The 23095-nt window shown below is 35.5% G+C and overlaps 1 protein-coding gene across 2 annotated transcripts in view; it reads right to left on the reverse strand.

The window, feature by feature from the left end:
* Positions 1 to 271: 271 nt before the first annotated feature.
* The window catches only part of LOC109112752 (cyclic AMP-dependent transcription factor ATF-6 alpha-like), a 34240-nt gene continuing 11416 nt past the window's right edge, over positions 272 to 23095 (reverse strand). Inside the window, exons 8-16 of one of the 2 annotated variants that reach the window (XM_042746923.1) lie at positions 18783 to 18968; positions 18412 to 18503; positions 18001 to 18138; positions 16270 to 16404; positions 15402 to 15501; positions 12557 to 12627; positions 11229 to 11340; positions 7023 to 7107; positions 272 to 1956 (exon numbers count right to left, since the gene is read on the reverse strand). In XM_042746923.1, the coding sequence (XP_042602857.1) occupies positions 1754 to 1956; positions 7023 to 7107; positions 11229 to 11340; positions 12557 to 12627; positions 15402 to 15501; positions 16270 to 16404; positions 18001 to 18138; positions 18412 to 18503; positions 18783 to 18968 (1122 nt within the window). In that variant the 3' untranslated portion in view covers positions 272 to 1753. Of the gene's footprint in view, positions 1957 to 7022; positions 7108 to 11228; positions 11341 to 11374; positions 11724 to 12556; positions 12628 to 15401; positions 15502 to 16269; positions 16405 to 18000; positions 18139 to 18411; positions 18504 to 18782; positions 18969 to 23095 lie in introns of those variants that run through there. The other variant, XM_042746924.1, reaches the window with a different exon arrangement.

Consider the following 23095-nt stretch of genomic DNA (forward strand, 5'->3'; position numbering starts at 1 on the left):
TTACTGGTTATTTACTGTAGATGAGAGCAAAGTGCTACACTGTAAACCCCTTGATCCACAGAGCTAAATCTGGATAAACAAAACACATCTACCATATTTTAACCCTAAAACACGGTTTACCCCAATCTTCGAAATGACCTATAATCAGCACTTTACAGCACCTCAGACCCCACATTTACACAAACCTTCAATTTCAGAGAGCAAATTCAGACTGACATAAGACTCTGTCTGCGTCCTAAAAACAAAAGATACACACAAATCACCCACAAACTTGAGTCCAGTGTTTATTTCTTTGCATTGTAACAAAATAGCTTTCATCGCCATCACTTTGTGAACAAACAAAACATCTTTCCAAAAATAAGGAAATGAAATATATTAAAAATAAAAAAGCTGCCAGAGAGGAAAAAGGGATTTGTTGAGAAATAAATGAAACATTTCTACTGCAATGCTAAGGACAAAATGTGAAATTTTCTCACTAAATACTAATATATTATCCACATTTTGAGAACAAAGCTTCACCTGAGTTGAGTTTATAAACTGTGAAATTCAAATTGTATTATTTATTTTTTTTATTCATTGAAAGTGACGACAGATTGGAAAGAATAAGCAAATAAATCACATTGCTTTCGAATGATAACTGACTTCGGCATCCTAAATAGGACAAGAAATAAGTGCACGTCTAAATACGCTAGAATAAGAGAGACAAACACACCGTGAACAAGGACAGATGAGGTACAAACTAACATTAATAATCTGGGTCCCTTCTACAACTTCAAATTAACAGCCAGTATTGTTAACAGCTGTATTTATCTCAAGCACACCTCGTTTAAAGTGCAATTAAGCCACTAAGAAAAACATTAAAATGAACTGATAGATGTTGCATAAGACCCCCACACTGCTATCCCAATTAGAATTAGTCTAAAATGATTACCCTTCAATGACCAAGTATAAAGCACAAGTATTATCCAAATACTTTCAAATATATATTTTTGATATATATTTACAGCACCATCCTGAATCAGATCCATCAAATGGAAAGTCAATTACACTGACTCAAAAGTGTAAATAATCCATCTCCCTACTTTTCTATTCAACAGAAATGCAAAACCAAAACATTAAAACAAAACAAAAACAAAACTCACTGGCAATGCAGTTTGTTTGAGGATAGTGGTGTATATCGCTGAATATGACCATTAAATGTGTACCAAACAAGCTTGGTGCAAATATTAAACCTTCATAAATATTCATTTGAATAAATCTTATAAACAAAACAAACACAGTACAAACAAAAAACCAAAAACAACTCCCTGACAGCTACCACATACAGCAGAAAAGTGTTCAATAATCGAGCCAGATCGCACTTTGGTTTGGGAGATTTGGATAATGAATGCTCCTGTGGTTCAGCTGGTAGAGCAAAAATATATTTGTACATGGTTGAAGTCACTTTGCATAAAGTGTACATAAATGTAAATGCCAGTAGTTGAAGTCAATAGCCTGGAATAAGACTGTAATATGTACTGAATGGCTCATCAGTATTAAATGGCTTACTAGATGCATTTGGAAGAGGTGCCTTCAAGAGGAATTGAATTATCTTGGTGATTTGTTAGTTGATTTCCAAGATCCTGGTTGGCCACTCGAAGAACAGAAGAGGCACAAAAATGAACACAAAATGCTAATTATGTATCAAAATAGATGATGGTGAAAAAACAGGCAATTCACAACAACACAAGATTTATAAGATAGATAGCTGAGACTAAGAAGATCCCATGAGGACACCGACGGGGGCCGCAGGCTGGTTGTTGTTGGGGGCCGTGTGATAGAAAGAGTCTGTGTCTGTCTGATTGACCCGCAAGATGGGTGGAATAGTAGACGACTTGATGTGGAGTATCCTGGTGTCCATGACCTCACAGTCGATCTGCATCATCACCTCAAACTCTTTGTCTTTAATGATGCTTTCTGCAGTGAGACAGTAAAGTAATTGTATTAGCACAGAAAAATATAATCATATAAAACAGCTCTGTGAAAGTAATGGTTAAAGAAATGCAGGTGATATGCCGGGTGGCCTGTAGAGGTTAAGAGGCACTTTAGGGGTTTACCAAGATCAGTCACACGCGGTCAACACAACAGATGATGACTCCCACATGAAAGAAAACGGGGTTAAGGAAAGGTACACTACTGTGCAGTTTTTTCATTTAATACTTTTATTCAGCAAGACTGCATTAAACTCATCAAACCTGGCAGTAAAGAAATGTATGTTTCAATTTCAAATAAATCTTGTCCTTTGGAACTTTCTATTCATCAACGAATCAAGAAAAAAATTATCACACTTCCTGCAAAAATATTAGGCAGCAACTGTTTTCAACATTGATAATTATAAGAAATATAACATAAGCATCAAATCAGTATATTAGAAAGATTTCTGAAGGATCATGTGACACTGAAGACTAGAGTAAAGGCTGCTGAAAACTCATCTTTGCCATAGCAGGAATAAATCATTTTAAAATACATTAAAAGACAGTTATTTTAAATATTAATAATATTTAACAATATGACTGTTTGACTGCAACATTTTTGATTAAATAAATACTACCTTTGTGAACATAAAATAAAAAGGAAAATTTTACTAATTTCTATGATTTTTCCAGGCCTGGAGATCACAATTTTAAAATCATTTTTTTCTGGCTATTTCCAGGTTTTCCATGACTATGGGGATCATAAAACTTTTAAAAGCAAAAATTTAAAAGCAATAACATTTGCTGTATAATTCCGAAACCTCAAACAGATAAAAAAATTTTAAAAAATCTATATTTCGAATAAAAAAGTAACAAGATAATGCAGAAGAGAAAGTATAGATTAAAAAAAATCCATTAAAAGGAAAATTTGAAAAACATTGCTGTATCATACAAGTGTTAGGCAATAGCACATTTACTCACCAAAATCCACTGGTACTTAAATATGTGAGCAATACAGATCTAGCTTTGATTTTACTGACACAGTGGGATGGCCCATCATCCTTTATCTGTGGAAGTGAAGGTCAGGTCGTGACTTCATTTCCCATGTTTTGACAGACTTATAAAAGCGCTCGTCAAACACAAGCTTTCAGTATTTTGTAAGGAACCATTAAAAGCATGATTTACACTCTCTAAAGATGTTCTATGGTCTATCTTCTATAAGGACAGCTTTCTATACTTCACACACATGCACAGCATATGGGCGGCTTTAAAGTAACTTTTACAGCAGACTTGTGCGATTCGCTCCAGCACTGATAAAAACTTTACAGGCTGGAGAGCATCATGGTAGGTCAATCTAAAGCACTTTTCCAGCCCTTACTGGTGAATACATTTACGCATCCTACACTCAGCCCCACACCCACAATGATGATCTCAAAACCAGTGATTTACAGTAAACCTAACTGTCAGAGTCTTTCTGACGCGTTTCTGAAACCCAAATCTTCCCCATCTATCACTAATGAACCACTGAACAGTCAACGTTATGGGATAAACTTTCAATAGATCACAAAATGTGTATTTTCACAGGTGCTTAAAGACAACCTCAGCAGTGCTGCAGAAATCATCATAGATGATGGGTTACAGCAATCATCTCACTGTAAGCACTAAAATGACACCGAACTGCTGAGCGGTACACGTCATCACATATTAAAATACAATCTTTTCCGTCCTATATATATATATATACTAAGTTTCCAATATGTCAGAAATGTCATTTTCCATTCTCACAGAAGGCTTTTCGTTAGGTGAATTCCCTTTGGATATGTCTGGTACTGTGCCTGACTTTCCAAACACCATTTAAAATACTGATTAAGGCAACATGTGGACTCAAGGGTAAATTCCTGATGAGGTTGTGGTTGTGAAGCTTTGAGATTCCAGCCAAAATCACTTTCCCCCATAACTGACAGTTTAAGATGTATACTTTGCCCAAAAACAAAATTAAACCAAATATAATTCGAGAACTGAATTGAACTCTGATTTGTCCAATTCATGAAGCAAATGAACCAGGTCTTTAATAAAAAGAACCATCTTAAAACAACGAATCCTCCACTGATTTGGTTCTCAAGACTCATTGATCAGTGGTTCTTGAGTTAACGGCTCACTGGAGAGAACGATTATGAGTAAATAAATATCTTTTCAGACATTTCAGCAAAATGAAAGCTATAGTATGACTTCAAAAGACTTGGAATAAAATAAGGGCTGCACAATTAATCAAATTTCTAATCGCAATTACAATTGTGGATGCCACAATTATGTAATCATTCAAAGCGGCAATTAATTGTTCAAAGTCCATTTATGTTATTCTGCGTGCTTAAGATGCATTTTTTTTCTTTCTACATGTTATCTTAAGAGTTTTTCCCATTATTTGAATTTTAGTTTTCATTCATATTTTTTAAAATATAATTTAAAGAAGAAACCAATCCGATGTATAGTTGACATTTGAGGCTTAATACTATAGAAAAGCACAAAGTTTTTCAGTTAGAGTGTTTTCAGCTTGTTTATATTCATATAAAAATACGGCTTGCAGTTGCATCAAACAATGGTATAAACATAATTCAATGTAAATTGTGATAATTGTGATTAATAAATCGCAAACAATTTTAAGGGAATAATCGACAATTATGATATTTTTCATAATCGTGCAGCCCTAAATAAAATGCCCAAGTTGTTCGTTATGAACTAGACAAAAATTCTCTTTGTGTGTCCATTTGGGGTGAGACACTGACAGAATGTAACTTTTTGGCTAAAAAGTTTTCTTTCCTTACTTCATTTTTTTCACTAGGCTTTTGCCTGTTAAGCAATGCCTGTGACTGAAGAGTAAAAATGTTCACGACATGACTTCGAAATGTGCGCAGTGCACAAACAAACAAAGAAAAGGGAATATGATGATCATCATCATCATCTCCAACATTCACAAACGATTATAATGCTGACTCAGAACTCCCACAGGGAAGACAGCAAAAGAGAACAGATAATATATGTACTGACACTGCCAGGCACTGCAACAATAGTTTCCAAACCAAACACGAAATTGAAATTGATGGAGAGAAAAAAAAAAGTTATTATTCATGTTGTTTTCAAGATAGAAATCAATCACCTTGAAAACATTGATGAATAACAGAAAAGGTTTTTCCTCCATCCCTGCATCACATGGGGTGGAAAACACCCGACCCCAACACGCAAGTTTGACCGTGTAGACTGGAACAGAATCAGCTGGGGGCAATTTCAAAAACTAGACTCCTGTTGTCCAAAAGTTGTTCTCTTAATAAAACCATGTGAAACCCAACTTTGAACATTTATTTTTAAATCAACACAGGATGGAGCCAGACAAAAAAAAAAAACTGATGCAGAGTACACCATGCTCAACCATCCTCTCAAAAGGGAATACTTCGATTTAAGTTTACGATCTTTAAAATATATCAGGTTTCTTGTTTTCCATCGAGGTGGTGTGCAAACTGCACAACTAATCGCAGACTATGTGCGCCAATTACAAGATCAAGATCTTCCCAGACATCGCATTCTCACACAAGCTCACGCACATAGCAACTGGAATGTTTATTCTTGTACAACATGAAACACATGCCCTCATTTTTGGACAGAATTTTTTTTTTACTCCTGCTTCCCAATACTTCTCTTTCTCAGAGTTACATCGGTTGTGGCTCTATAACTGGAACAGTTCACACACCTGGTGACACGTTGGAAAGATTTCAAATGGTATTGAAGCAAGTTTACAATCTGACCTTGTGTCTGCGATTAGTCTCGTGATTGCAACTGACATAACTACTAAAAGTTAGGGGCATTTGGCACTACCAAAATCATAGTAGGAATGACTATATTAATTATACTTCTCTCAATATTCTCTTTCCCAAAAGCCTGTTCACACTGCAAGGTCAGTATATCACATTTCCCTTCCTGAGTTCAGTATGGGGTGATCTAATCTAATACTTTGACCACATCCAAGAAATTAAAGGAAAGAAATTTAATAATAAAAGGAATGGAACGTTTATAGAAATATAACTGTTTGTATCACTCCGCTTGCGGTATTTCTCACAGCGAGTGTCATGGTGGTCACCCAAATCCACTATAATTTTATATATAATACTGTTTTTTTGTGTCAAGGAATGCAGTTTTATGACCTTTTTTAGGCAAGAATCTACTTGTTTACAGTTCAAATATGAAGTTTGTTAATAAAGATAATTTCTATCACAGCCATGCCGATATAAAGCCATATCGCACAGCTACTCATGTGACATTGCTCATATATAAACAAACACACATTTGTGTGTATACGCACAATATTACACAATATACAATATCACATGCATTTCATCTTAATATTATACTTTCTATAATTTAATATTATATAAATACAAATTAAAGATATTTTGACATAATGAATAAATTAATGCACAAACTACATAAATCTATCAGATGCTAGAACTCAATCCGATCTCCTGCAGGGCTCATTAATATGTCATTAACTCTGGGAGCTCTTTTGTTCTGGTCCCCTGTCAAGCCTCTGAGTGGAACATTCTCACCCAGCAGTTTTGTAATCAGAGGCTGCAGGCCTGCTGTGAGTGGAGACACCATTCTGGTTTTAAGGACAAGGATCTGACTGTGATCTCATTAGCTCACAGTCATACACTGCAATAGTCTAAGAGCAGGGCAAGTCTGGGCTATGGTGGTTTTGAATGTAGGATGGGTGTTGAAAAGTAAACCGAGATCTATGTTGCCAGTCAAAAGACATGTTTTTAGACTACTGTTAACTAGACAAGGCAACTTAAAAATCAGTACTCATTGCGTGACAGCGATACAGTTAATAAAAAACAGTTAATAATTGCCTAGACACACTGCATGTACTAGTCATCTGTGTCTCTTTTTTGATTCAATTCTAATTTCATAAAACATAAATAAGATTATGCAATAATGCCACTTACAGCAAAGGATCTGGATTAATACAAGGCCAAAAAATTTCATTAGAAAATAAGATTATTCACAATTCTTTTCTCTTACCATTGTAATTCATAGCTGGCAGGACCACAGACATCTTAGGGCGGCTGCCTTTGTTGTGGTTGGTGGCGGGAAGAAGGAGGTGATCCTGTAAGCAAACGAGGAACAGCCATCAGCCAGCCGCAAAAACACATGCACAAGGAGAGTTTAGTACACTGCTGAGGACATTGTTAAATTGCTCTGCTCACTGTTTAAGAAGTCTGAAGCATCAATTAGGCTGCTGAAAAAGTCTAAATGTGTTGGACAGTGAGAGTGAGACACTATAAAAAAAAAAGGAATTTAATGTAATTTATCTTAATGCTTTTGATCAAAAATACAGTAACAATTTTATATTGTGAAACAAGTGAAAAAGCCATTACTCCAGTCTTTAGTGTTGCATGATTTTTCAGAAATCATTCTAATATTCTGATTTGGTGTTCAAGAACCTTTCTTAATATTAAAGATCAAAGCAGTTGTACCATTTTATATTTTTGCTTGAAAACCATTATACATTTTTTTTTCGTGTTCCCACATTTCATTTTCATGTTCATGTTCTGATGCATATATAATTAACATTTGCTGAAGAAAGCAGCCACTTTCCTTCAGTGCAAGCAAACTGACATTTGAAGACCTAGAGAGTGTCATTTAACACTTCTATAATCAGGTCAGAATTTTGTCTATGTTAGTCCAACTCAGTTGTGCCAATCGGAGACATTCTCTAGTCAGGACACACACCTGTTGAAGACAGAAACCATATGGAAAGGAAAGCCCACGAGCTGGAGATTATAACAACACTTTTTCTGTGCTATGGATGGGAAACGTCTTTTGTCATGCAGACTTCAGTAAATGTGTTTGTGCGTAATACCATCTGTTGTCACTGTACTAAAGATGTGCAGGAAGTGGAATTCACAGTGGGACTCAAATAGTTTTCCCAAAAGTGAAAAATTCTGTAATTAATTGTCTTCTTTCATTCTTTACCTGATTCCAATTCTTAAGCTCCCCATTCATTAAAATTGCCTTGTTAACAGTTTCAGGTTCAACAGGTTTCTACAGGTTTTATAAAGGCAAATTTTATATTTTTGAGACCCTTTTGAGACCAAGAAAAAAAAAAAAAGGAATGAATTTAAGGCAACACAATACATTAACATTTTCTTTAAATGTAAAGGTCAATGGAGCACACAATGAGTTGTATTAGCAAAAGTTTGTTACTTCCAACAGATCTAAATTACTTTTAGCTACTTTGTTTTATTTCATAAGTGTGCGATTAATCAGAATTAATCACAAAAATTGTCTTGAGAAGCAACATTTCTGAGAATTGATCAAAATGAATTTTTGTGAATTTAATTCAGTTACATAATGAATTAATACTAGGGAGCATAATACTTTTTGCAGTTTTTATGCAACTTTTTTAGCATTACTATAAATGAAAGACTTCTGCTCTGATTTAAGACCTTTTTAAGGCCTTCATTTGTGGAATGCTGGACCTTTTTAAGACCCACAGAAACCATGTGGTAAGTAATGAAGACAAAATCTAATCTAATTCCCTAGACTAGATTATGACAATGAGGTCTTTTAGGAAGAGCAGTGGCCAAGTTCTTTCTTTGTGTCCAGCAGGTGACCTTGAACATCTCTGAAACCTGTGGGTGCAATTCTAGTGCCGGGGAGAGGAAAGGTGAAAAAAGAGAGTGACATAAAGAGTCAAAGGGTAAGTGACTGTGGAGAATGATATGAGGAATACCAATCTCATCAGATAGATATGAATTTCTGCCAACTCTAAGTTGTGATAGGCTCAAAGGGAGCTGCATGGAGAGGATATTATGATCGGCTTACATGAGGATGACAATGGAAACATCCCTAGCTCAGTTCGAAAAGTTTGCAGCAACTCTGGGAGATCAGAGAGCTTGATTCAATGGAACAATGAAATAAACACTGTTAGGCTACAAACACAGTCCAGAGAAAGATGCAGGGCTCACTGCACATGAAGGGGAGAAGAGAAAAACAAAATAGGACAAGCAAAATCTCAGAGACACAGGCAACCTAGGAAACAAAATAAACACATTTTGAAATAAAAAATTAAGAAAAATATATTACATGAATGTCCTCATTGATGTTTTGATGTTCTCATTTCTAACTGAAACTATTAACAACCACTTTCCTTTATTTCAAATTAATAATGTTAAAAAAAATAATGTTTTATTTACTCGTCAATGTTATTTGAATTCATTATTTTTTATTTTGTTCATCAAAAAAGGTAGGTGACAATTTTCATTTTTGTTTGAGCTATCCATATTTCCTATTTTTTGCTGTTTTGAGATAAAGTGTAATACTAATACTAATATATTGTACTCCTGAGGTTTTCTACAAGAAATGTTTTTCTTTCTTTTGGACCCCAGGTGCTGTGCATCATAAGTAATGCAACATTAGGGAAAAACAAAAACAAAGATCTTCAGACCATTTTTTTTTTTTTAAACTGTCTACCACTAAACAATAGGTCATACATTGGAAGTTAATGCATTTGAGTTTTAGATGGCTAGAATTGCAACATGAAGGGTTAGGCTTTTTTTAACTTTTTAGGTTCTTAAATGTACGTCAACATCTGAGGAGGTTTATGAGGACTTGAGTCAATGTTGTGAAAGACAGACTTCCCAAAAGACTGAATAAACCTAGAGACTTAACCAAACGTAAAAAAACAGTGCAGTGTCTGAATATGATTAAACCAATCAAACATCTCCTGGCTCAGCTCATCTAAGATGGGGCTCATTTTGTTTGGTTGAGATTAATAAACACTAAAACAAAGACGACTTTGATTTTTGAGTCTTTAAATCAAGTTTAGTTGGAAAAAAATAGTCCTACAGTCCTACAAAAACATCTTTATTTTCTAATTATGAGTCATTGACATGAGTCATTTCTTTGTTTTAGTTTCACAAAAAAAAAAAAGAAAAAAAAAAAAGAAGTTTTTGCCATTACAAAAAATCATCAGGATGAAAAGAGAGTGTGATAACCATTTACTGTCACATCCCATGCAAACCGGTGAAATATTTCATTACACTAATTTAGCTTTTTTGCTTTGGGCCACTGTGGTTCTTCTGAATGCGGATACGCCCGTCCGCTGTTCCCTTTGTAACAAAAGAGATTTAAGATTCTTTTTCAAATATGTCTGCCAACATTATTCACATCTTCCAAGTGAATAATCAAAAGCAGGTACAAGAGAGTACGGAAATAAACATTAAAAATACAAAGAATAAGGAAGGAACTGATGAAAGATGATGTGCAATTAAAAAAAAATGACCAGATTACTACAAATACAGTCCGACCCCAAATGAATGACATCCAGCTTGAGATCATGAACACGTGCATGAAAAATTAGGCCTGAGTCATCTGAATAACTCTAAGCTGACTAAGTCTTTCACTAATTACAAAGACAAAAACTAGCAGCAAAAAAAGTGACTAAAATAAAGTGTTTTAAAGATAAAATAAACTATAAATGCACTAAAATAGCCAAATCACAGCTCACTTTTAGTATGTGATGTTTAGGGGATGGAGAAACTGACACTGAAAACACTAATAATAATAAATGTTACCAGCAAAGTGGTTACAGCAAAAAAAAAAAAAGACACACATGTGCCCATGAATAATAACAAACAAAAAGTCTTATTTAGTTGATCCAAACAGCCTCAAACAAATCTTTTGATGATTTTGATGATTCTTTGCCATGAATGTCACAAACTTTGGCAAATCCACAGAGTAATTGTTCTGTTGTGCAGGTCATCTGACATAAAATCTGGGTACCACTTAATCATAAATGCCCCGGGAATGCCACACTCCGAAGTTATGTAATATAATTATATTTGTATTATACTTTATACAGATGAAAAAAAATCTCCTCAGATCAGCTTATTAGCTTGCATATATTCATTTGAATATCATAGAGAAATGCCAAATACTAGTGAAGTGGCATTACAAGAACCACAGTGTGCTTTATTTCAAACATGAACGTTCGTTTACACACTGAAAAAAAATAACAGATGTTTATAAAGACCTCCCAAGATCGAACACATGCTAGAAGATTCTCTGACATGCCATTAAGGTGGAAGAGTCTCAAGTGTCCCTTTATGATGCTGTGTGGGCTCTAAAACCAATGAACCACATCCTTGTGTGGCCACAGCCCAATAGAAAGCAGATAGACAGATGAACAGACAGATAGGCAGATAGATGGGGAGGTCAACTTACCCGGCGGAAAGAGATCACGTAGAATGTGTCCCCTCTTCTGTGGAGTTCATCAAAGAAGTCATTGTAGGTGCGGTGAGGGGCGTAATACACCTGCAGCTCGCTGCTGGGAGTCCTGAATACAGGACACAAACACTTCAAACTCTGATTTACATTTTGCCACTGATAACAACTGCCTGTGCTTGTTCTAATGTTATTGCTGCAGGTAAAAATTTGTACTGAATAAGGAATTTTAGACATGCCGCTTATGTTCATTTCAAAAAGCTGTATCAAATTTACTTTGCATACCTATTGTAATAAAATGCCATGCAACCCAGAGCAAGTGAAAAGTCGAATTACAGTTTTAATGAATCTCTTTATAAAACACTTTCTTTCCTGTGTGAACGTGGCCTTTCCCCTGTTGTCAGTGTGAAGCAATGGAATGACAGCCATGTTGATTTCTGGCCCAATGCACTGCTGAGGTCAGCCAAACTACAGCAGCCAGAAATATGATTTACCCTGAAGGACAGCAAGTGGCCCACCCCAAAAAAAAATTTAATAAAAAGATGCAACAAACAAAAAGACATGTAGGAGGATATGTCTTCAAGGTGTAAAAAAATATATATATATATATATATATATATATATATATATATATATATATATATATATATATATATATATATATATATATATATATATATATATATATATATATATATACATACACACACACACACATTATATATACTTATATATATATATATATATATTTTTTTTTTTCAATTAAAATAAAAATGCAGGAGGATGTGTCTGTAAGGTGTAAAAACAATTTTTTTGGTGCAATAACCCTTGTTATGTTTTATTTCCAAGTGACTTGATTTTATACATCTGGAATTGATAGGACTGTGAAAATTGGGTGTTTCAAAATGCAGTTTGCAGTCTTTTTTGGAGATCTCTCCTCTTAAGACACACCAGCATCCACTTGCATGGTGGCTATCTGAAAAATTTAATTAAAGAAATAAAAAAAAGCTGGGACAGAATTCTGCAGCTCCACTCATCAGATTTCTGCCAAATCTATCACATGTATGGGGCTTCAAACTTCACCATGTTGTCTTGTAAACCTCAGATCATTTCTCAGAATGCACGTTAGTGATGATTACATTTATACAAAGATGACATCATAAATATTGGACAGAAATATTTTCACACATGAGCAACTACCCAATGAAAAAGGCTATACAGCACTAATACAACACTACAGACTCAAGAACCAATGACTGACTCTCAGGGACTAAATAATACACTGTTTGGCCTGAATGACATTGCAGGAAATTCTTCACACAACTTACTTTTCAGAGGAATCCGTGTACTGGATCTGTGTCATGATCTGTGGTACCTCAGCCCGTTTATCTGCTGCTTTCTGTTGAACAAAGAAAATAAAAATGTCACTTCCTTTTACCTATTTGATAAAGCACGCACAGTAAGACACATGGAAATGTGCATGAGCTCATATTTGCTTTTATATCTCTGCGCTTTCCTGTCATTGTGTGTTATGCTGATAAACAGCATCTTTCTCAGAATTTAGTTCTGTGCTCTGTGTGGACAGTGTACAGAATCTGGGAAACAGCCATCTGTCAACACACTCATCCATCTTCAATCATCCAACATCTCAGCACCCTGCATGACGACAGTATTTACATAGTGGCTCAATCCTGGTGACGGAAAGCAAACAATGTGGCGGTACCAGAGTATAAAAGTGGAAGCAATCTAGTTTTGTTTTCTTTGAGTTGTTTTTGCTGTTTATGCTGAGGACATTATTTCTCTGGAGGTAGAAGTTCCTGTTTAAGACCACCAGGTCTTCTGGGCCAGAGATTTTTCCAGACCAGAAGGTCTTTAATGTGGTGGAAATGCATGGAAGGATTCCAGATTAGGCGATGGGAACCTGTCGGTGGAAAATGGCTATCAGTGGATATGTGTGTATGCTTGTGTCTGTCAAGGCAGTTTCCCAACATAAGGCAGACACTTCAAACACAGAGCAGCCTTTCAAACAATCAACTTGCTGCACATTATGTTTCTCTGAATCATAACAAGCTGTCTATCCAACTGCTTTAACTATTAGTTATCTGATAAAAACAAATGATAAGGAACTAATGCAAACAAGTACATCGTGATTAATTCTGCTTGCATAAATCGTACAGCTTCACAGTAAGCCAGAATGGGGCTAAAAGAATGGTTTCTGGAACTAGTTTAGTAAAATTATTAATACCGTTTTGAGAGGAGAATCTGCAACCCAAGCTGGTGAAATTTCTTAAACATGTATGCGATGTTATACCACAGAAAGCAGTCATGATAATTTACAGGATAAGGCTCTCTGGAGTACACTCGGTTGAGCATCTTGCTTAAGTGCACAATGGTGACAGATTACGGATCACCCCTTTTAGGGTTTGAACCTCTGTTTCCAGATCTTAAACCACTACTCCAACCTCACCCATGCAGCTAAACTCTGCTCTTATATTGTCTCATAGATTTGTGGCTGTTGGTATAACCTATAAAATTTCAATGTGTTGTATGGCTAGGAAATAAAATACATTTGTGTACACATTTTAAGACAATTCTTTGCGACTTTTTGACATCTTTTACAGCACCTTGTCTCCTTTGACTCATTTCATGTGAATGAAATCATCACCACTTTGACTAAAACCTGGACAACTGGACAAAGAGAAGTAGATAACTACATTGTGCTGTTGTCATGGCAGGCATTCAGCACTTTCTGTCTTCTGTGCACAAGGCTCACAGCAAATAAACTGAACCCATACATCTTTTCCCACCATTGTGATTCCAGTGTTAATACATTTATGCTTCCTCTGTGTATTGAACAGTCAAACTGAGACACTTTTTAATGGTATACACTACCAGTCAAAATTCTGGGGTCAAAATATATATATATATATATATATATATATATATATATATATATATATGTATATTTAGCATGACCACATTACTTTGAACAAAAGGGACACTAAATACTGTTATAATGTCATTACGGTGTTATAATATAATATAATATAATATATTTTGAACTTTATATTAATCCAAAAATTCTGAAAAAAAAACAAAAAAAACAAAAAGCAATACACCATGATTTCCACAAAAATTATAAGCAGGATTTTTTTTTATACATCATTGATGATAATAATAATAATAATAATAATAATAATTATAATAATAATAATAATAATATTGTTAATATTTTTTATTTTAATTTTATTTGGTATTTTAGGTTGTAATCATATCACAATGATTTCTGAAAAATCATTTGACACTGAAGACTAGAGAAAGAGCTGCTGAAAGTTCAGCTTTGCCATTACAGAAATAAATGTAAAAAGTAGTTTCAAATTGTATTATTATTGTTTTTACTGTATTTCTAAATGAGCATAACAGACTTCAAAAACATTTTTTAAATTTACTGACCTCCGAAAGGTTTTTGAAAGGTAGTGTGATATTATTAACATTAATTTATTGCATTAATTGTGGAAACTGTTGACTTCTATATAGAGCTTTTAAAGCTTAAACAGAACAGGGAGGGTTTATACACAGATTCAAATAAAGTAAAGCTACAGACAGTGGTTTTGAAGAAAATTAGACTCAGTTTGGAAATGACTGTAAAAAAAAAAAAAAAAAAGTCGAGAAAAGACAGATCGAGTCAGAAGACTGGGGCAGGGGGCTGTTTACTTTCCCAAGACTACTGGATTATACTTAGAGTGGGTTAAAAAGGAGTGAAAGAGATGAGCAGTGTGAAAGGAGAGGGTGCAAAGAGAGGGGTCTCACCCCTAATGTAAACATTTTGAAAATCTATTTACAGAAAATAAACAGCGTTATATCCTGGTGGTTCTCAGCTGCCTGTATCTGGGTTGGAGGTATGCAACCCAGTGTCTGCACTTGAGCCACACTGAAACAGATGTCATGCTGAAGTTGAATGTGAAAGAAACAAGGATCTTCAGTCACTGCACTGGACAATGTCAAGACCCTTTGGTGTCTCTTGTTCGCACAAATCTGATGTGGTTTTCAATTAATTTTTTAGGACGGATTATCCACAATATCAGAATGAAAAAAAATAAATACAAAAAATAATAAAGAATGATAGACAATTCAGCTTTAAATGAGGAGAATCTAGAAGTTGTTAGGTCATACCAGGATGGTTCTGCCTCGGTGTTGAGTGTTGCTCATGCGGCGTGTTTTGGTCCGCTCAACCTCGTGACGATGTACCCAGCCCCTCAGCTCATGCGCTATCCTATATTTATGAAGAGCAGAAACATCATTTCAGATTTCATAAGATGTCATGTGGTAATAAGAATTATGTCATTCAAAACTGTGTAGTTTAGTATAAAAAAAAGGTATGGTCAACAACAATGTATTTTTGTAGTCTTATGAATTTTTAACGGACACTGGATTTGAAATTGCAACCAAACTACATAATAAATGAACAGAGAAGAATATAAAAATATTGTTTGGTGCCTATTAGGGCAATAAGCTCAAAGAAGCTGTGGTTTACAGTTTCTCAGCTGTTCTATGGTTACTACATATAATCACAAAGCAAAAAAATATATAATTTTTAACAACAAAATAGTTCAAATCATTTGTGCATGATACTGGTTAATGAGGTTTCAGGTGTGTGTTTATAGAGTATTTTACAACAGCTTAAAACTTGACTCAAATCATTCCAATCATAATCAAGGAGCGGAACCGTTTTTAAAAAAAGCCAATATAACGGATGTTGGATGACTCAAAGACTGCTACAATTATCTTTTACTGTCATCACAACAGAACTCAGATGTTTATGTAGCAGAGCTGTTGTTTAGGGCTATTGTAATAAAAATTCCTTTTCGGTTCGGTTCAGATCAGATTGGGCAAATCTGGGGCACTGTGGACCAGATGTTCTGTAATCTAAATCTGAGAAGAACAGTCTCGTCACAGAACTGCCAGATAGTACTAACACTATTAAATATATATTAAAACAAAATTTGAATATCAACTGATGTAAAACAGGCTCAGTACTGACTTCATGCACTTGGTCCTGTTCACAGGTGGCTGACAGGGTGGTGGAGTTCTGAAATACAGAGGATCCTTCACCACCATCAGTGCCTTCTGCTCTGACACCACCTCTGCCTCTGCTCTGACACCTACATCCTCTAACCTATGAGGAAGAGAGAGAATAAAAACAACATTAAAGACAGTAAAGTGTAAGTAACAAAGGAAAGAATGGAAAATGGGGGTTCAGAATCTTTATAAGGAGGTTTTAATTCCATGACAACATAAGGAATTTTATAAGGCTCTTGAATTAATCATTTCTTGGTACACTGTTGGCTTAAGAATACCATGTGCAAGTGTGCAAGCCAAGATAGTTCCTTCTTATCTTGTCTACTGGAAAAGACAAGATCTTTTAAATCAACAATGCCAACAACTTGTGCCAAGTTCATGCTTAGCGCAGGTACAGTGATCCTGTGGTTAAAATAAAGCCAAGAAATCATGGATGACAAAATACTAAATCTGCATGATGTAGTCATTCACAGTTCAATGCAATAGGAAACATGTGGCCTCTGAAATGACATCAAGCACTTCTGGCTAAGGATGAGTGACACTGAAGCTCTGGGAAGCTGGATCTATGTCTCACAATCTTTGCTGACATAGAGAAGCTCATCCCACAGAAGATGGGAAGTCTGGATTACTTTGTGGGCTTAAGAAAGCAATAAATTAAAACACCAGACTAAACTGTTCTTAATATATTCAATGCTCAACAATAAAAATACTTTACATAGGACAAATCCTGGGCTATTAGAATCACAGTCTCTGCACAGATCCAAACTCAGACTGGGACACAGGAGCAAGAGATTTCACAAGAGGTTTTAAAACTCTTGCAGGTGTTAATGAACTCCCTTTGGAAAACCAGCATCTGGATATCAATCTATATGCTTTCATTCATTCTCCACTGATGAATTACCTAATTCCATTTCCTGCTTTTGCATTTCAGAGGCCAGATGTTTCCCAGATAACTAAAAAACTAACCATTTTAAACAATTCAACCCTAGGATGCATTTCAAGGAACAATTACACAGTTTAAGCTGGAAAAGAAAACTTTAGTTGAGCGTAGGAACGGATGTTAGTGGAAAAAACATAGCAGTAATGGAAACACCAGAGAGTACAGAACAAGGCAAGGAAATAAAAATGGACCTAAAATTGAGCCTTGTGGAACACCACTTGTTTTAGCCCCCCAAAAAATTCAGCAACGGTGGTGATTTTGTCTAGCCCAGGTCCCTGGAGGTTTGAAATATGACCCCTGGGATTGAAGTAACTTAAATTTGACTAGATGCTTGATGAATGTCTTTGAGAAAACACAGATACAGGTTTTAAAAGTAATCATGTCTTCAAATATCTGTCTTTTCATGTGGGTTTTCTGAACTCTTATGAGTCGTATGTTGTTGAAGCAATTTTTTGGACATGAGAAACCAGTTTTGCCTTTTAAAACATTGCCCTGGGTAGACAAAATAACAAACTTAGCTAGCTATCCAGTCGTAGTATGTAAACTCGTGTGTTGGGCAGAACAAGAGCCCTTGTTCTCTTACACAGGCATTTGGACAGAGTCACTCAGCACCTGTGCTGACTTGTTTTCCAAAACATTAATGGACTCTACAGGATTTCAAAGGTAAGGGTATTGGGTGTTTCCAGCCAAACACAGAGCATTAAGCATGACTAGGTGTTTGTGCAAATGTAGAAAACTACAGAATAGCGTTACCTGTTTACAGGGTTAGAGGAATCAGTCTGAGGCCTGTCTGACAAGTTTATCTCCGACTCTGGAGAAAAACCCAGCAGGTGTCTGCCACTGAACGCAGGGGCAGTAGGAAATGTAGACCCTCTGTCTCCTCCAAGCAGACTGGGTGGGACAAACAAAAGGAAACAAGTCAAGATATTAAATAAACCTTTATATAACTCATTCCTATCGGTTCCTTCAGAACAGATGCATATGGGTTGTAGTCAGGCTTTAGAAAAGGAATCTTCCAATGGGACCACCAAGTTTTCCTTGTGCTACCAAGTACTTTCCTACACAAATACTTTAATATGAACATTCATTTACCAATCTAATGTGCAATCATTTTACAATCCATGACAAATTAAAATACCGAAACGGAATGAATAAATTATTGACCTCATTGGACCCAAGTTAAAGACCAAGAAGACCATGACCGCCATAAGACACACAGCTCTCCGTTTTGGCGCAGTTGCTTTCAGCACAGAGTTCTTAAGAGAAAAGTAATAATAGTGAAAGTTAACGTCATTTTACCAGAAGTAAAAGTTAAGACATTTAGATTTGAAATGATTAGGTCAACACATTATTAGAAATTATAGAAATATTAGAAAATGTAACATGAATGGATAACCATTCACAATATGGTCAATAACATGCATTTAGATACGGTAAATTTTCATTTCATGTTGACTTTAAGTGAGTCTGCTAATAATCTAAGATCTTTTTTAAAATTAAAGCCTGCAAAGAGATCAAGGTAGATGGACACCAACCTCACTCATCAGGCCTTCCACTTGTCTTTTCAATGTGCCATTTTCATTCTTCAGCTTCTCGTTCTCTGACAGCGCCGCCTTCAGACGGGCCTCCAGCGTCAACAAATACTCCTTTTTCTTCTTACGGGAGAGAGAAGCAGACTCTCTGTTCTTTATCATGCGCTGTTGTCTCCGAGACGCACTTGACTAGAAGAAAAAAAAATTAGGTCAAAACTAGTAATTACACTAGTCTTTGTTCATGAGCTGTGACACAAAGGCAATGTAGTTTGCTGCTGAACTTCACTTCCACCACACATATAAAATCTTTGTTTCAGGCATTTGTACCAGACACATAATTATGTTTGTCTTTGTTGTTGAGTTATTATTGTTTAGTTATACCTTTTGTCAAGACAAATGGAGCATGGCTGGACATCCATATGTGCCCGTGGCCCATATCCACACACACACTCCACCTAGAGATAATAGCAGACAGGTCCATCTGGCATACTGTCCAGTATAGAGGAATGTGAAAAGAGAGACAGACCTTATGTCCTATTTTCCATTCAAAGCCATAAGAATGTTTCTGTTGCTCATTACAGGCTGGAATTATAAGTGTAAAAATGAAAAGAAAAAGTATTAGCAAAACTAATGACAGAAAAAAAAGGAAAGTAAATAATGATAAAATCCATGATATCACCATAAGCTTAGCTTTATGATACACTACTGTTTTAAAAAAAAAAGTTTTCTTTTATTCTTTTTTCTTCTTTTTACTCAGCAAGGACAAAAATAATTGATCAAAATTTTCAGTAAAGACATTTGGGTAATACTTTAAGGACCAATTCTCACTATTAACAAGTAGGTTATTAGCATGCATATTACTAGCATATTAGCTGTTTATTAGTACTTATTAGGCACACATTGATGCCTTTTTCTACATGGCCATATTCTAGATCCCTTAACCGACCCCGTACCTAAACTTAACAACTATCTCACTAACTGTTAATAAGCAGCACATTAGGAGTTTGAGGGAAAACTTAGTTAATTGCAAATGTGTTCCCTAATCTAAAGTGTTACAAGATTTTATTCTATTTCAAATAAATGCTGTTCTGTTAAACTTTCTATTACTCAAAGAATCCTGAAAAAAAGTGTCATTGCCTCCTAAAAAAATATTAGGTAGCACAACTGTTTTCGGCATTTCAGTATTTTCCAATATCACTGTTACTGTGTTATTGTTAAGCATAGGAGACTTCTTTTTACTAACCCCAAACTTTTGAACAGTACTGTATATATTTTAGTGGTCACTGGAAGTGTTAACTAAATAAGCTTAGGGTTGAGGGATATGAACTTTCTTCATTCAAGTATATAGCAGTTGTAATTGGATATCGCTCCTGCGCTGGTGTTAGTCAAAGGTTTAAAACACAACTACATTTTCTAGGCACAGACATAACAATAAGCCTGTTTTCTTACAAAAACTTTAAAGAAGTGATGAATTTATGTGTGCTCCACAATAACAATGTTCTGGAACAGGATTAAAACTCTTACGCAATTAAACCCAGTTAATTAAGCTTACATAAGCAGGGTCTGCATATAATCAAACCACCACCCAGACCTGACAAAACTCAGGGGTCAGATGCTTGCAGAAGGCATGTCTGAGAACAGACCCCACCCTAAAGAAAGGAGAAAGACGAAGGTGCACAAAAGAACTTTACTGCAACAGACTAAAGAAAGACCGAAACCACTAGTGGGGTGGGGTTGACCGTTCTCACAGCCAGACCATTTAAAAACTGTGGCCTAATAGTCCTGGTGATTAAACCGCTTGGAACTCCATGTGTCTGTTTGTGCTCCCATCTCATGAGAAAACGCTCCTAAAACCGGGAACCGGGCCATGGCCAGGGCCTGGGAATGAATAACATGTTTGGTTACAAGAGCGTGGGGTGCCATCACCATGGCGATTGAATCGGGTGGGAGGGGAGGGATTGGTGGATGTTGGCACAGATCACCAAAATTCAACATTACTGAGGATTTGTGAGGAAACAATGTTCATGGGATTTCAGTCACATATATGACTGAGGGAATGTCCTTTAACCAAAACCTCAGTATATTCAAACCAAATGTCAATCACCCAACACTCAGACTAACGGCAGTCACTTGATAAATTACAAATATGAGTGATGCATACAACTTAAGGAACCTTAATAGCAAAACCAAGTAGGCTCAAAACATGTAAAACCATCTTTTAACCGACCAATTTAATCAAGTCTCTGACACATTCTTGGTGAATTTATTTAGTTAGCTCATGGTTATTACCCAAAATCACAAAGTCGATATACAGCAGTATTATACTTAAATGACTGCTGAATCTGAGCTTGAAAGCTACTTTGTTTGGCATCGCCTTCAGAAATGCATCACAGTTTATTTCACCCTAAGGAATCCGGTTTAGGAAAGATGTGCTAAAAAGAGTTACTCATAATGCAGAGAGTCGTGAGAAAAAGAAAAAGATGTGCTTAGAAAAGTGCTCTAGAGAAAAAAAAATCAAAACAAACAAACAAAGTTAAATACATTTGCACGTTGTGTCCAACGAGCAAGATTTTTTTTTTTTAACTTCACCTAGATCAAATAGTCTCTAAATCTGTATTCTGAAGCAATATCCTAGTTTCTAGATGGCATTCACAACCAAAACTATAATTAAAGGAACAATTTTCCCAGGAATGAAAATTGTGTCATTTTTAACTCACCCTCATGTTGTTCCAAACCCATACCTTGTTATTTTTCCATGGAACACAAATACTGAATTTTTACAGAATCTTCTCACATATCATTTCCATACAATGATAGTTCACAGTGACCAAAAAGTACTATTAAAGAACCATAAAAGTAGTCCATCCTTTTTATGTCTTGGCTGGTATGTAACTATCTATTAGCGGTAAGTAGGTGATACATAATTTTTATTGGGTTAATAGTCTGACGATGGGAGTAATGATCTGATGCTGCTGTAACCCAGAATTACGGAGTTGCTCAGATCACAGTCCCTCTCTATTACTACATAACTGCTAGTTAAATCAAGGACTATGATTGTCTAATATCTAGAGAGAAGACCGGTCCATGTTAATAACATAATTTACTACATTTACTATAACATAACATACATTTTCTGAAGACACATGGCCAATGCATTTTTCAAAATGAAACTAATACTTTCAGTCAGCAATAGTGCATTAATCTGATTGAAACTGACATCAAAGACATGTATAATGTCACAAAAGATTACCATTTCAAATAAATGCTGTTCTTTTGAACTTTCTATTCATCAAAAATAGAATGTCTATTCATCCTGAAAAATGCACCATGGTGTTAATAAAAAACATTAGCCAGCACACCCAATCAGCATATTAGAATGATTTCTGAAGGATCACGTGACCCTGAAGTCTGTAATAATGGCTGCTGAAAATTCAGCTTTGCCATCACATTACTAAATCACATTTTTAAATATATTGAAATAGAAAAGTTATTTTTAATTATAATAATTTTTTACAATTGTACTGTTTTACTGTATTTTATTAAATTAGCACAGTCTTTGTGAGCTATCAACAAATACCGGTCAATTCATCAGTGAGGTAATATATTTTTTACTAATAGTGTGTAAAGGAAAAGCATAAAGAGTCTTTAGCCTACAGTCTTCTGGGGCAGGGAACGAAAATCTGCTCGATGCTGTACAGACTGTCTTGCCAAAGATCATTAATCTTAAACTGCTATAACAAAGCATTACATACAATCTGCTACACAGTCATCAGCATTCAGCTGTTTCAAACATCCCACGCCGCAATAACTCACAAGCAGCCATACATAAACACACACACTCAAAAGACACCTGCCCCACCTGCCAGTTTTACTGTTGCACTGCAATTCCTCCTAAACCCCCTCAAACCCAAAATCTCCTCTGAGGCCAAACCACAAGCAGCCCTAGTTATACCACAGCTGTGCTAACCCTCCACAAATACACACACACTCACACTCAACAGCTCTCTATGGGCTGTGACAGTTTCAATGGGCCTTCACATTTTACCACTGCACAATCATGACATTAGCACAGAAAAAAAAAACAAGACAGGAAAGACAAACAGACTCCGACCTATTTTTAATCTTAAAATTAAAATATTGGCCTCAAGTGATTGTGTTTTTTGAAGATAAAAGTTTCTCCCATGAAACCTGTTGGCTTTTAACCAAGGGATACAATCCACTGAATAAATATTTCTACAAAACAGTTCAACGACAATCCTTGCGTCACTGTCTGTGACATGGGTGGGTTGGTGTTATTATTTTAACTATTAATTATA

Source organism: Cyprinus carpio, chromosome B20 (genome assembly GCF_018340385.1).
Source record: "Cyprinus carpio isolate SPL01 chromosome B20, ASM1834038v1, whole genome shotgun sequence".
NCBI classification, from domain to species: Eukaryota; Metazoa; Chordata; class Actinopteri; order Cypriniformes; family Cyprinidae; genus Cyprinus; species Cyprinus carpio.